Source organism: Notamacropus eugenii, chromosome 5, assembly GCF_028372415.1.
Source record: "Notamacropus eugenii isolate mMacEug1 chromosome 5, mMacEug1.pri_v2, whole genome shotgun sequence".
NCBI classification, from domain to species: Eukaryota; Metazoa; Chordata; class Mammalia; order Diprotodontia; family Macropodidae; genus Notamacropus; species Notamacropus eugenii.
Window position 1 is genome coordinate 61,786,227 of NC_092876.1, and position 13,743 is coordinate 61,799,969.

Genomic DNA, 13,743 nt, shown 5'->3' on the forward strand with positions numbered 1-13,743 from the left:
TGACCCGATGAGCAAGTCACTAAACTCAAGGTGCTCCAGGTTATGTGTAAAATGAAGGCTATAATACCTGCCCACTACCTACCTCACAGGGATGCTGCTGAGTATAAGAGATAAGCTATGGGTAGCATTTTGAGCTTTTTGGAAGAAAAGAGATATAGAAAAGTTAATACTTATACATTCCATAAATTATATAAAGAGGAGACTCCAAGATGCAACAGTTATCATCAGTGTGGTTGGCTTTTTAAAAAAAACAGCCAGTTTGAAGAACTTAAGTACAAAAAACTTTGTTCATTACCCAGCTTATAGGAAACGTGCCATGCAAAGTTAAAACAGGGGTATGTGGAAAAAGGTGTGAATGAGTGAGGAGGCCACAAGATATCAATATTGACAAGAAATCAATATTAAGTGAAAAAATAATATTTTTAAAAGTGGTAGTGTCCAGAACTAGACAGCTGAAAGGTGTTATGGTTCAAAGAAAAGATGTCTAGTCAAGGCAACAGAAGTTGGTCTCATCTATTCCCATGCTTCAGGAGGAAAGCTGAGACAGGGTCATACTCTCCTAAGGATAAAGGAGAAACACAGAAGCCTAAAGACTGCTTTAGATCAAAACATTCACACATTTGATGAGGAAACCTGAGGTTATAGACTATCTGAAAGAAGGCTATAGATAACTGCACAGTACAGTCTGTGAATTACGTCCAATACTAGGGCAAAATACTAGGAAAATTTAAGTTCCTACAGTTAACAAAGATCCAGAATGAAAAAAAAAAAAAAGGCAAAAGTCCAATTAGGTACATTGACTTAGATGTCTCCCAAACTTATTCCCTTGTACTGACGATTTGATAGCATAGGTCACTTTTTTGGTTTAGGTTAAACAAAATTAGAAAGATTCTTTGTGTTATTTGTATTAGGAGGTATGAATCCTTAAGGATTAGCCAATAGCCAAAAGAAGGGTAGAAACCATCCAATTTGTAGAAACTCTATTCGTGGCTCTCAGGGATCTCTACAAGTTGGTGACCTTCTCCTTCCCCACCCCAATCCACCAGGGAAGAGAAAGGAGCATAATCTATTAATTAACAATTATTAATAGGTAGTAAGAGTAAATAAATCAGCAACAATATTAATATTACAATATTATATGAACAAAACTTTTTTTTGGCAAAAGACTTTTTGCAAAACACAGTAACCGGCAAATTTTGGTTCAAAGTAATTTCTGCTTTATGCTATTTAACACAAAACACACGAGAGTTCAAAATCAAAACTAATCTTTCAATAACCAGTCTAGGAGGACCCAAGAATCAATGATATGCCATAGCGACACATTTCTGCAACTTGAGGAAAATGAAACTCACCAAGACAAGCACATTGTTCATTTTATAAAATTTTGATAGATTCACTGATAGTTATTTCATTTCTTGATCTTAAACACCTATATCTAAAATCAGTCATCAACGGAATGCTTGAGAGACATTCTGACTCTTCCTAATAAAGTACATGTTAAAACACTTTTTATTGGCTGAAACCAATCATTCCACATACTCCAGGTATTAAGGGGTCAGTTCCATCACCAGATCAGAGATTAAGAGATATTTTTATCAGTTCCATTTCATTGGAGTACATTTTACAAATGAGGAAACAAAGACAAGGATTAAATGACTTTGCCCAGGGTCTCCAAGGAAGTAGAAAAGCAGAGTCAGAATTCAAACACAAATCGTCCTGACTCCAAATAACATTAGCATTCCCCAAATACAAAAAAAAAGGGGGGGGGGGGGGGCACAAAACACAGTACCAAAGAGCCTTGGACTTGGCAGTCACAAGATTAGATGTGAACCCATAATTGATACTGGGAAGATCACAGGCAAGTACTATAACCATTAAGCCTCAGTTTCCCTATCTAGGACATCACACAAACATGGATTCTATCTCTCAGGGTTGCTTTCAGGATAATCACTATGTAGCCCTAAATAGGAATTAATGTGATTACCAGGAGGCCTGGCTCCCATACTACACAGAGGCATCATGAGAACTGAATATCAGGCCCAGGGTGGTCTTTTCAACTGCACTTCCAGAGGCAGCCAACAATCCCTATTCATTGTAAATGAAGAATTACAGCACTAGGAATGGTAAGAAGATACACAGATAAAAACTGAAGGTGTGCAATATGCTAGGCACACTAAGCAAATTCTGGCAGATATTGCCAACAATATGAATGGGAGCAGAGCATGGGAAGGGGCCAGACTGGCAAGACTGAATATTATGGAATTTCTAACTTCAGCTTCAAAAACTCCTATAAGCTATTATATTAAGTGCTGGGATCGAAGTTGCTGAAAGGAGAAAAACCACATTCTTGAAAGGGGTTACTGTAAAAGAAATCACCTATTTTATGCCAAGACAATTAACTGGGAGCCCCACTGTCTTGACAGTCATTCCCAAATCACTAAGTTGCCTGTTAAATTACAAAGACTATCAGTTCAACTTTATACACAAATCAGTTGTTTTTCTAAACTTCTCTGAAGCTAAGCTACATGACATTAGGATCATGACTGTATACACCTGGGAATAAGATCCGAAATGAAGCTGAAAGCTTCACTTAAGTATTTTAAATGTGCATTTATGTGTTTTGAAAAACCTCTGTAGATTTAATCTAATCAAATAACGGTATACACCATTTAAAGTGTTTCTTTCTAATGGTATAAAAACATTCCAACCAAATGCTGATGCCTCTGTACAGAAGACAACTTTTCCCCCCAGAATCTAAAATCGGAAATTTTTACAGATCTCAAGTGAGATCTGGGGGTGTCTTTTTGAGAAAGGTTAATAGCATTTAGTTGGAGAAGAAAAACAACTTATCTGCAGGACTAAAGTTTAAGTAGCATGCTGGCCTAAATTTGACTCCAGGCCGGTAACGACTGTAACAAAACGGCAAGCATTAGTCCTACAGCAGACCGTGAGATAAAGGGCACATCTACAGAGAGTAGTTCTCATAGTTAACACTCAGCAAGGAAAGACTACAGGGCACTACCAGAAGATCTTACAGACCAGCTCCAGCAGGTAACCTTTGGTAGAGCTCCTTCACCTCTTCGTGTTTGGCCTTGCCTTTGTCCACACTTTGTTTACGCATTTCGGCCATTTCCACGCACCACTCCTCAAACTTGGAGTTATCACGGTCTACCAGCTCTTGAAGAAAAGCTAGCCAAAAGAAAAGGCAAAATAATGATTTACCACCACATACCGACTGTTTCCTGTAAAACTAAAAGCTTACTAAGAAAGCATTACGAACATTTCAACAAGAGTTCACCCAGATCACTCTTTTATTGCTTTGTACCAACTGGGCTACACTTAGCCAAGTTTTCCAGTGATGTGTCTTCTTTTACTCAAGAGCTCTGAAGCTAGGAACAGATACTAGATGGAACATGCACATGCAAATGAAGTCAACATTAGAATTACCAGCACACAACAGAATCTACAACTATCTCCTGATGTGCCCCCTCTTACAAAACTCCTCTCACCCCCAATCACACAAACCAAGGGTAAGAGAAGCAAAAGAATAGGATTCTCCACTGTCCACCAAACTCTTTACCCAGAAGCCACGAAGACTCCTGAAATGGCTGATGTACTCAGAGGTGAGAACATCTCACCTTATTAAACACCTTTCTATTATCTAGAATGAGAGTTATTTTCTCTTTTTTCTTAAAGGTAAATAAATTCATACTCGGTCAATAATTTCATCACTACAAATACATATTAAGTTCAACAAGCCAATCTAAGAGGGAATTATACTTTGATGAAATGTTAAATTTGTTCCAAGGAAAACACACCCTCGAACATGTACCTTTTATAACTGAGGAGGATAAGAGTCACTACATTTGCCTTCATTGGTTCAGCTCATCTCTTTTATCTTTGCCACTCAGGGGAATAAGCTTTTCACAAGAGATCTTTGTCCAAAACCTTTTCCTACTCAATTCATCTCCAAGCTGATGGGTATGCTTTAAATGAGCACTCAAATGAAAATCCTGATTCCCACTGTGGGAGGATTTATCAAATACATGTCAAAATGACCACAATCATGCTGGGACAAGGTAAGCGAAGCTCAGAGGGACCAGGCAGTTCCCCCACATGATGCACCCAAATACCCTGTGCCTGCTGCTAGGACTCTGAGAATATCCTGAAGTTTCCCCTTCTGAATGTCTGATCATTTGCTTACCTGGTACTTGAACTGTCAGAGAAGATTTCTCTTGGGTCTGTAATCTATACACCAACATGTAGGCATTTCTAGAACAGTGAGTTCCTTTCCCACACTTAGGTTTACGAGTCTGTGATTTAGAAGGCTCTGCTAAGGTACATAAACGACAACAAAAAGATTAAACTGAAACATCTATGCTTGGGGAAAGATGGGTACTAATGGGGACCTAATTTGTAAACACTACCATCAGGCTCAGTGGGTTTGAATTCAGAATGATTACAGTGCATGCAAGGTAGACAATAGATTTCTTGTTCTAAAATATAATTTAAAATGTTTTCCTTTCTCCAGATGTAAAACTGAACCATCAACCAAAAGGAGGATAATAGAGAACTTGAATAAAACTTTACATGCAAAATACCCATCAAATTCTTTTAATTTTCAGACTCTAGAACTTTATAATTTTCAGTCAGGAAGGATAAGTTCATTTAACCAACTAGAATCTACTATGTGTACTGTGTTTGGTACTATGAATACCAAGATCCAAAAAAAAATTCCTGTTCTCAAAAGCTTCCTTTCTATTGCAGGAGAAAACTATGGAAATAGGAGAGAGAGCACTAACAATTGGAGGGTATGAAGCAATGGATCAGGAAAGGATGCCCAGAGGTGGGGGGCCCTGAAATGAAAGATTCTAAGAGGTGACGGTGGAAAAAAGACTCCATTTTCAAAGCATGGCGTCGGCCCTAGCAAAGATACTGAGGAGATGAAATGTAGAATTCAGGAACTAGCAGACGACTAGTCAACGAAACAAGAGTGCATGAAAGAAAAAGATGCATGGAGAAAGTAAATTTTTTTTTTTTTTACAGTTAATGGACAGACGTATGCTCAACAAAAAATAGGTAACTGAATACATGAAAAAGAAAAATCTTCTGCACATAAGATAAGGAGAGTTGACTGAATATTTTTTAAAAATCTGCCTAATTTAGATTTATATCTTGTATGCCAGCTAAGACTCATGTATGTGTATAGATATAAAATAGGCAAAGATAAAAATCTAGTTTTACAAAAATCAAAAACCCTTCAACTGATAAATATTCAAAGAAATGAAAAAGTTCCCAAGGAACTTTAAACATTAACAATATGAAACTATGCTCAAAATCACAAAGAGAAATTTCACATTCTGCAAAATGATAAAGATGACAAAATAATTATCAATATTGAAGGAGTGCTGGGAAGTCAGAAACTGGTAAATTACTGGTAGAGTTGCTGATCAGGACAACCATTTGAGAAAGCAACTGGAAATCATGTCAATCAAGTGATTAGAACTTTCATACCCTTCAGAGAGAACTACACAGACTTATGCCTGAATGAGGTCATAAGAAAGTATGCAGACTGTAATAATTATGGCAACATTTCTGTGGCTGCAAAAAACTGGAAATAAAGTAGGTGCCAAAGGATTCAAGAATGTCTTTAAGAACTGCAGTACATGAATTATGCTGTACAAAACAAATGTGAATAGAGAAACCTAGAAAGATAAGCATGAACATAACAGAGTAAAATAAGCAGAACCAAGAAAACACACGAAAATCTAACCAATGTAAAACACCCACATAAGCCAAAAGTGGATGATGTGGAATCTCTCGGGCAAAGGGAATCAATCTTCTTGGCTTTGTTTTCTTTTCTTACTGATACTGATACCACATCCAGAACTATGTAAAATAACAGCAGATATACTAGGAAAGCCTCACTGCACATGACGCTTGCTTCTGTTTCTAGATATTTTATGCTATTAAATAGAAGCATCTATACTTATACTTTATAGGGTTTTTAGAACAGATGCAAACATTATCAAAAAATTATTTTACATTATGCTGGTTTGATTTTGCTAGTTATTTGTTGATTACGCTGGTTATTTTTCCAGTGTTGAATTCCGAAGCCAAATGTCATGAGTGATTACTTAGATAAATTGCTATAGACTGACAGTAATTTTTTTAAAATGTTGGGACAAAGGTACAAGTCTGTAAAGTGAGCCAGGTTGTGAAAATGGCAAAAAAGCATTTATGTTTTTACCCTAGAGACATGAGTAGGAGGAAAAGCATATAGATGACAGGAGTAACCTGGAACTGGGAGTTTGGCAAGACCAGACAACTGGGGAAGGAACTGAAGGTCAGAATCCATAGCACTGAAATACTACAACGAGGCTCAAGCAAGGGAGAGCTGAGGAGTAGAGAGCAAACAAGAGACTGAAGCAAGGAGCCACAGGAATGAATTCAAAAGGAAAGTAACATGGTCAAGACTATGCTGGAAATAACCCTCTGAACCCTATAAACATCAATATTTATAAAAGCAATTTTGGGGATAGCAAAAACTGAAATTAAAATGTCCATGAAGTGGGGAACATCTATATAAATTGTAGTACATGACTGAACTACAATGAATATCAACAGAAGGCTGGCGTGAGCTGATACAAAGTAAGGTAAGCAGAGCCAGGCAAACAGTCTTTGTGTGACTTCAAAAACATTCATGCAAAGAACTTTCACCACAAAACAAACCAAAGTGAATACTGCGGAGGTGGAAGACACAGATGTGGAACACTGCACATTGGCTTTTCCTCTTTATTCTCTTGTCTTATGACAAATAATATTTTTAAAAGGCAGTGTTCTGGCAGGAGGGAGGAGAGGTACAGAGAGAAATTTAGGTGATACGTAAATTTGTTATTTGCATGTTGTCAACCTATTAGGGGTAGTAGGGACTATGGTTTTGCCTTTCTTTTCATCCTCAGCACTTAGTGTCTGGCAAATAGTAATTCTTGTTGACTGACTTAAGAGATGTAAACTATAACTGTACAATGTGGGAAAATGGAAAACAACAAGTACTCAGAAGCCTGAAGAGAAGAAGTTAATAATTCCTTAAGCTTTTCTAAATGATAAGCCTAATACTGTCATGGTCCTCCTACGTACCAGTGGGTCATCCATTTGCTTGGGCTATCTAACCTGCCCTGGAGCAGCATGAAGACAGGGAAGCAGCTTCCCCTCCCACCCCACCCCTGGCTTCCAATGTGCACCATGCTATGGCCAAAGCAATGGTCCCTGCCCAATGCAGCGGCACAGGGAGCCCTACTGAATCCCCAAGGTTTCCATGCTGAGTCTGGTAACAGAGATACAGAGAGAGGACTGAAACATAGAGCAACACAGTTTCTGGAGAAACTATCTCAGCCAAAAGGCACTAGAATCACAGGCCCAAGCAAATTAAACATGAACTGTCATTCATTTTCGTTCCTCCACATTCACAGCCTTACCATGAGCCACAGTACTCAAAAATTAGTTTTTCTGAACTTGTACTGAAAACACGCAAATCAAGGAGGCAAACTATCCACCTAAAAGAATAACAGGAACCACATCCAACTTCTACTAAGGATACAAATGGGCTCATTAATTACAGTTGTTTAAGTATGAACATTTCAGGGGAATAAAATGTGTATTTTAAAAGGGCACTCACAACTTAAAGGTTTTACCTAGATCTTCCTCAATCCCTAGCTGTAACTTCTTCCCCTCCATCTTTTCTATGTCTTCATCATTGAATTTATACCACTCTCCAGTCTGAGGGTCCTTCACGTGAGCAATGTAGTGGCCAGAATAGGCACTCACGCCGCGGTGTATGAGGACGGCACTGAGCTCATATACAGAGATGCCTTCTAAAAACAAACAGAAGAAGTTAGGGTTGTCTCACTTGTATCTTACGTTTCAAACTTCAACCTTGAGATAGTAGGATAGAGACAGAGATACAGAGGGAGGAGGAGGGAGGAGGAGTCTGTTACTGTGTGTGTCTGCGTGTCTGCGTGTCTTACAGTTATCTGTACAGACGTATTTACTTTTACATTAGAGAATTCTAAAAACTGTTTAAAGCTTTATTTAGATTAAACCTTCAGAAAAGCTCACAAATTAAACGCCCTATAAAAAGAATACTTCGGAATATATAACAGCAAACGGTACTTCAGTGTGGCGATACGTGTGTGGGCTTCAGTAAACACTCGGTGTAACATAGTAAAATCGAACACAAGATGCTAGAACACACTGAGAAAAACAAGAAAATAATTGGAGCTGGTCATTCAGGGAACGTTTCCAGGTAAACTATAAATCGAACAGATGTGAATTTATGGCAGAACAAGAAAAACATAATAAACATGAATATTATACGCAAAGAGAAAGCTGTAAGCAAATCAAATTCAAGGGACTGGGTAACATATTAGCATAGATGGGGACAAATAAATAACAATCTACTATATTCCACCTTATAGCCTAGGGGAGGTCAACTGGGTGAATACTGAGTTTAGTACAGTATCCTGTCCCAAAGAGAAATAAGTCTGAATAAGGAGGACTTTCCTGGGGACTTTGAGATATTCAGAATCACATAGATGGAATAAGAGATCTAAACCCTTGGAGACTTAATGTGACAAATATGTATTCAAATAACAAAAGTGATTAAAGTCCAGGGGATTCATCCAGATTTCTGAAGGAACTTCCCTCAACAAATGCGGATTCTTGTTCCACAATTTCTAGGGCCATTGAGAGGTTGTTAATTAGCCAATCTGTGTTCAAGCAGGGACTCAAACCCAGGTCATCCAGACTCTAATAGCCAACTCCCGGCTTTGATTCTGAACCTCTGTCCGAAGGTCATCTAATCTACAGACTGTAAAAATTACCTTTATGCTCCATGTAAGGTTCCATATCCAAAAGTTCTGAGAAGCCAATGTAGGTATTCAACTTTTTCTTATGTCCCGTTTGCCTACTCAAAAACAAAACCAATGATATTTTTACTTAATCTAAGTGGGAAAATGTGCTCTGCCGTTCATTATTTATCTGGCTTAAGTCAGGTTCCCTTGTCAAAGCTCTCTTAAAGAACAAGCACCATTCAACATGCCAGATCTTGGAGTCAGCTAACATATTCCCTGTCTGAAGAGTAATCTGCCCTCTAATCTCAGCAGGAGTAGCAGTCCAGACTACGTAGCTGAAGACTTCTATTGATGGGGAACTTTTCCTTCTCTATCCCTCTTTTAGGCAGCTCAGATTTTCAGGTGTGGCTCCTAACAACTTCATCAAAATACTATTTCATAAAAACTGGCTATTATGAATGCTCAGGTCAAATTGTGTGGAGTAAAGCACTTACTCCAAGTACTATATTGTCCTCAGGATACTTAGATATTCCAAAATGTGCTCTAGTCACAAGGTCAAAAATATATACCATCTCTGCATCACACAATAGATGTAGTCCAAGAAAGATGTGCAAACTTTCATATGCTTCTGCCCCAAATTTTGAGGAAAGAGAAAAAACACATGCCATACAAGTGGAGTATAATTAGGTTAGAATTGGGGGCACAGTGGCTTACAATTGCATGAATGGCACTGCACCCAGTACCTATTGGGGTGCTAGCTTTTTAGCTTTCAGTTTCCATTTTTCCTTTCTATTACTTTACTTTATTAATGTATCTTTTCCCCATTGCTATTATGTCTCTCCTCTCTCCTTTGCTTAAGGATCATCTCACTATTTGAAAAGAAGGCTACATTATGTTCCATACTCAGCAGAATAATCCTGGGGTGTCAAATCATTTATCAAGGTTCTACTGTCCAAAAGTTGTATCAGTCTGAAAATTTACTTCACATTCAAGGATTTAAGTTGTATGAGTCATTTCCTCACATGCCAGTGACATCAATTTTAAGTCTGCCTAAAAATTTAGTTCATACAAGAGATGTGTGGATACTGACCTGTCAAACACAAAACGCATTAGCTGCAAATTAAGTGTACATGGAAGACTGAGTAGTCGGATCTTCCTTGTTGCATTCTGTTTACTCTGACAGTTTTCACAAAAGTACCGATTGTCTCCTTCTAACTTTTCTTCCTGACCAGAGAATAAAAGAGAAGATTACCAAACAAAAATAATGAGGATGCCGGATAATTCCAAGTTAACATCAAATAACACAAACACAGTATTGGATATGCTTAATAGAATTTGTTCTAAACATCTTTCATTTAAACTATTACCAAACACTGAACTGACAGAGCAACTGAGAAAAAACTGGGATGTACAGACAAGCACTAAAGACTAAAATAAGCTCTGAATTATAAGAAAGAAATGAGATTCAAAATTGTTCCATCTTCGTAGTAGTAGTACTTTGTAAAAACTCAGGAAGAGTGGAAAAATGTTTAATGATGCTTTTAAACAAGTATGCAAAAAATGTATCCTAGATACATTCTGTCAAGTTGTTTGATTTCAAGCATATCTTCTAGTAATAGGAAGGCAAGGGCAGCCTGTCACTCAGGTAGAAGAGGTGTACAAAAATAGAAAACGGAACAACAACGGCTGGCCCTGCCCTCATGTTTTCCAAGAACAAGTCTGCTTCTCTTACATTTACATTTTTAGCCCTCTTTTAGCCACTTCGAAGCAGATTTTCCCCAGAGGCATAATCCTGTCTCCTCTGGCAGTGTCCTTTTGTGACCACATCAGTCCTCAGTCTGTCACAATGAAATCTCCCGTGTGATCCCACCAAACTGCAAATGTGACATAGGACCAAAATTAGAGCTAGGGGGAAGAGGACTGAGGGAAAGCTAGTCCAATTCTCTTGTCTTGCAGATAAGTAAACAGAGAAAACTAAACTGTTCAATGACAATCAAGATGCAAATTAGACAGCATGCTTGCAATTCAATCACCTTTATAAGATTTTCTCGGTAGTGTTCTCTATGTGACTCAAAACTAATCCTATGGTCTCTCTGCCACTATTTTTTTCACTCAACAATACTAACCAGCAGATACAAACATACTGTCATAAGCATCTCCTTCATTACCTTCAAGTGGATAAGTAAAAGTTCATATTCCCAGATCAACCTATATCCCTAATCACTCAGTAAAGTTATTTTCAACTAAAAAAATAAAATCTATTCAGAAGTCATTTTTTAAATGCTAGAAATGGCATTGGTTGGGTTTTTAAAACAGCGAACTACATGATTTGCCAGGTTTTCAATACCTTGAGAAATTCAGTGATGCAATCTGTTAACTGCTTGTGCCCTTGGATATTTAATTCCAGTTCATAAAATTTTGATAAAAGCTTAGATTCACGACCACACTGGTTACAGCTAAAATAAAGAGACCGTAAATAATATTTATCAGTTACACGAAAGCACAGAACAGATTTCTTAATGTCAAAATACATCACATGACGGCTAATAATGGAAATACATTTTGCATTACTTCATACAGACAACAGTATCAGACTGCTCTCAATGAGTGGGGTAAGGGCTGGAATAATTTGTAATTCAAAATTAAAATTAATGAAAAAGTTCAAGGGAAGAGAGACTTAGCACTTTATGTATCTAGAGATATGTGTATATGCATACACACATCGATACATTGCATGATTAAGTAAATGGCACGTTGAAATTCTGACAAAACTGGGCCAGAGAAAACAGGAGAAAATGCAATCTTCTCCCGTAGGTTTAGAACACACACACACACACACACACACACACACACACACACACACACACACACACACACACACACACACACACACACACACACACACACACGTCATACTTGGTCACTATGTTGGTTCAATTCTACTAAACTCTCTTTTCTCTTTCTAAACTGATTCCTTGGAAAGATGTACTGGGAAATGAAAAAAATTATAGTAATACAAAAACAAAACACATCAATTTTTAAAAAGCAGTCCTCAAACAGTAAAAACTTCAATATTCTATACACAAGTAGCTAGCTTTACCCTCTTTAGTATAGTATAGCCATGTAATACATTATAATAACCAAAACAATGAAGACAATCTTCCATTTGAGAGGATGGTGTCCTTCTGGGTTTTATGCAAATCAGTTGTTGAGCACATATACATGATAACTGTTAACAGAATAATCTAGCACATTAAATTCTATTTCAATATAGCACAGATCCTATGATTTCACAGGTGAGAGAACTCTCTCCATCAACCTGTCTTAGCCCAAGGCTGAAAGGTTTAGTGAATTGCCAGAGACACACAGCTATCTTAGTATTAACTGGGATCTCCTGATAAACCAGGTTGTTTTAAGTCATAAATAACAACTGGAGCATTCATTAGCCAAGAGTTGAAAATACAGGGACTGCCTTTCACAAATCAGATTAGTTTCTGAAAGTACTTTTTATTAATGTGTAGCCCATCACTGTAGCTTATATGTAGAATTCTTAAATTGACAGCTAACAATCTAAAGTTTGAGGCACTAATAAAGAACTGGTAAGGATTTTTCTACTCCACAGCAAAAGTACTCCCCAAAAGATTCATATCTACTGAAAAATCTTTCACATTTCTAAAAGCTCAAAGTGACCCACAAAACTTACACGGTGACATACGCATATTCCCCACAAAATTGCTGTTGGACAATGTTCCGTACATCTGGATTCTTCTGCTTAGACAAAGTATCCTCCAATAAAGACATAAATAGCTTCGAAAACTCTTGGGCATCCTAAAAATTATTTAAAAGAAACAAATAAAAATCAATTCCTGCCCTCTTGACTTATTTACAAGAAATAAAATCACTCCATAGCCACTGAATGTAAGGGCTTGTAGATTAAAAATTTAGTGCATGAATGAGATAGCTCTGCGGGGGGATGACAGAAGGAAGGGCAAATGGGACGAGGGAGTAATTAGGGAGGGACAAGAACAAGAGAGAATAGAATAAATGGGGGATAGGATAGGATGCAGGGAACTAAAGTTAGTCTTTCACAACATGACCATTACGTTAAGATTTTTGCATAGCTATACATGTATAGCCTATATTGAACTGCTTGCCTTCACAGTGGGATAGGTGGGGAGGGAGGAAGAGAGAGAAGTTGGAATTCAAAGTTTTAGGAATGAATGTTGAGAATGTTTTTACATGCAACTGGGAAATAAGAAATACAGGTAAAGCGGAGACAGAAGATGGGGATAAGGGGAGGAAGGGCTGTGATAGTAGGGAGGAATTGGGGGAAAAGGTACTCAGAATGTATGGTGTCTTGGGGTGGGGGAAGGGAAGAGATGAGGAGAAAATCTGGAACTCAATTTTGTAGAAATGAATGTTGAAAACTAAAAATAAAAAAAAAAGAATTGCATGAACTGATGCAAAGTAGGGTAAGTATAACATACACAATGTCAACAATCTACATGTACAGAATCACCACAAGAGAATCAAAGCGAATGTCGTATGGTACAAAGAAAAATGTGGCCCCAATGAAGAAATGAGAGCACACAAGTATGGAGCACTGCTTGTTTTCAGACGTTTTCATGCATTAATTGGCTTTGCTGTTTCTTCTCTTCCTCTTTTCTCCTTTAAAAGTACTCGTCACAACAAATACAGAAACATGTTTAACATGAGTGCACACACACAACCTCTATCAGGTTGCCTGCCTTGAGGAGGAAGGGAAGGAAGGAGAAAACTCTGAAACTCAAAATCTTACAAAAAACGAACGCTGAAAACTTTTTATATTGTAATTGGAAAAAAATAAAATGTTGTTATATAGGTTGGCTTTCTGGGGGAGAGGTACTGGGAG

General features: G+C 37.7%; 1 protein-coding gene across 2 annotated transcripts in view; it reads right to left on the bottom strand.

Annotated features, from left to right (window-relative positions):
• USP48 (ubiquitin specific peptidase 48) overlaps positions 1 to 13,743 on the bottom strand; it is a 67,329-nt gene that overhangs the window by 31,387 nt on the left and 22,199 nt on the right. Inside the window, exons 5-11 of one of the 2 annotated variants that reach the window (XM_072609202.1) lie at positions 12,556 to 12,680; positions 11,200 to 11,308; positions 9,943 to 10,076; positions 8,883 to 8,965; positions 7,695 to 7,874; positions 4,205 to 4,330; positions 3,040 to 3,189 (exon numbers count right to left, since the gene is read on the bottom strand). In XM_072609202.1, coding sequence (XP_072465303.1) covers positions 3,040 to 3,189; positions 4,205 to 4,330; positions 7,695 to 7,874; positions 8,883 to 8,965; positions 9,943 to 10,076; positions 11,200 to 11,308; positions 12,556 to 12,680 — 907 coding nt within the window. Of the gene's footprint in view, positions 1 to 3,039; positions 3,190 to 4,204; positions 4,334 to 7,694; positions 7,875 to 8,882; positions 8,966 to 9,942; positions 10,077 to 11,199; positions 11,309 to 12,555; positions 12,681 to 13,743 lie in introns of both variants that reach the window. The other variant, XM_072609200.1, reaches the window with a different exon arrangement.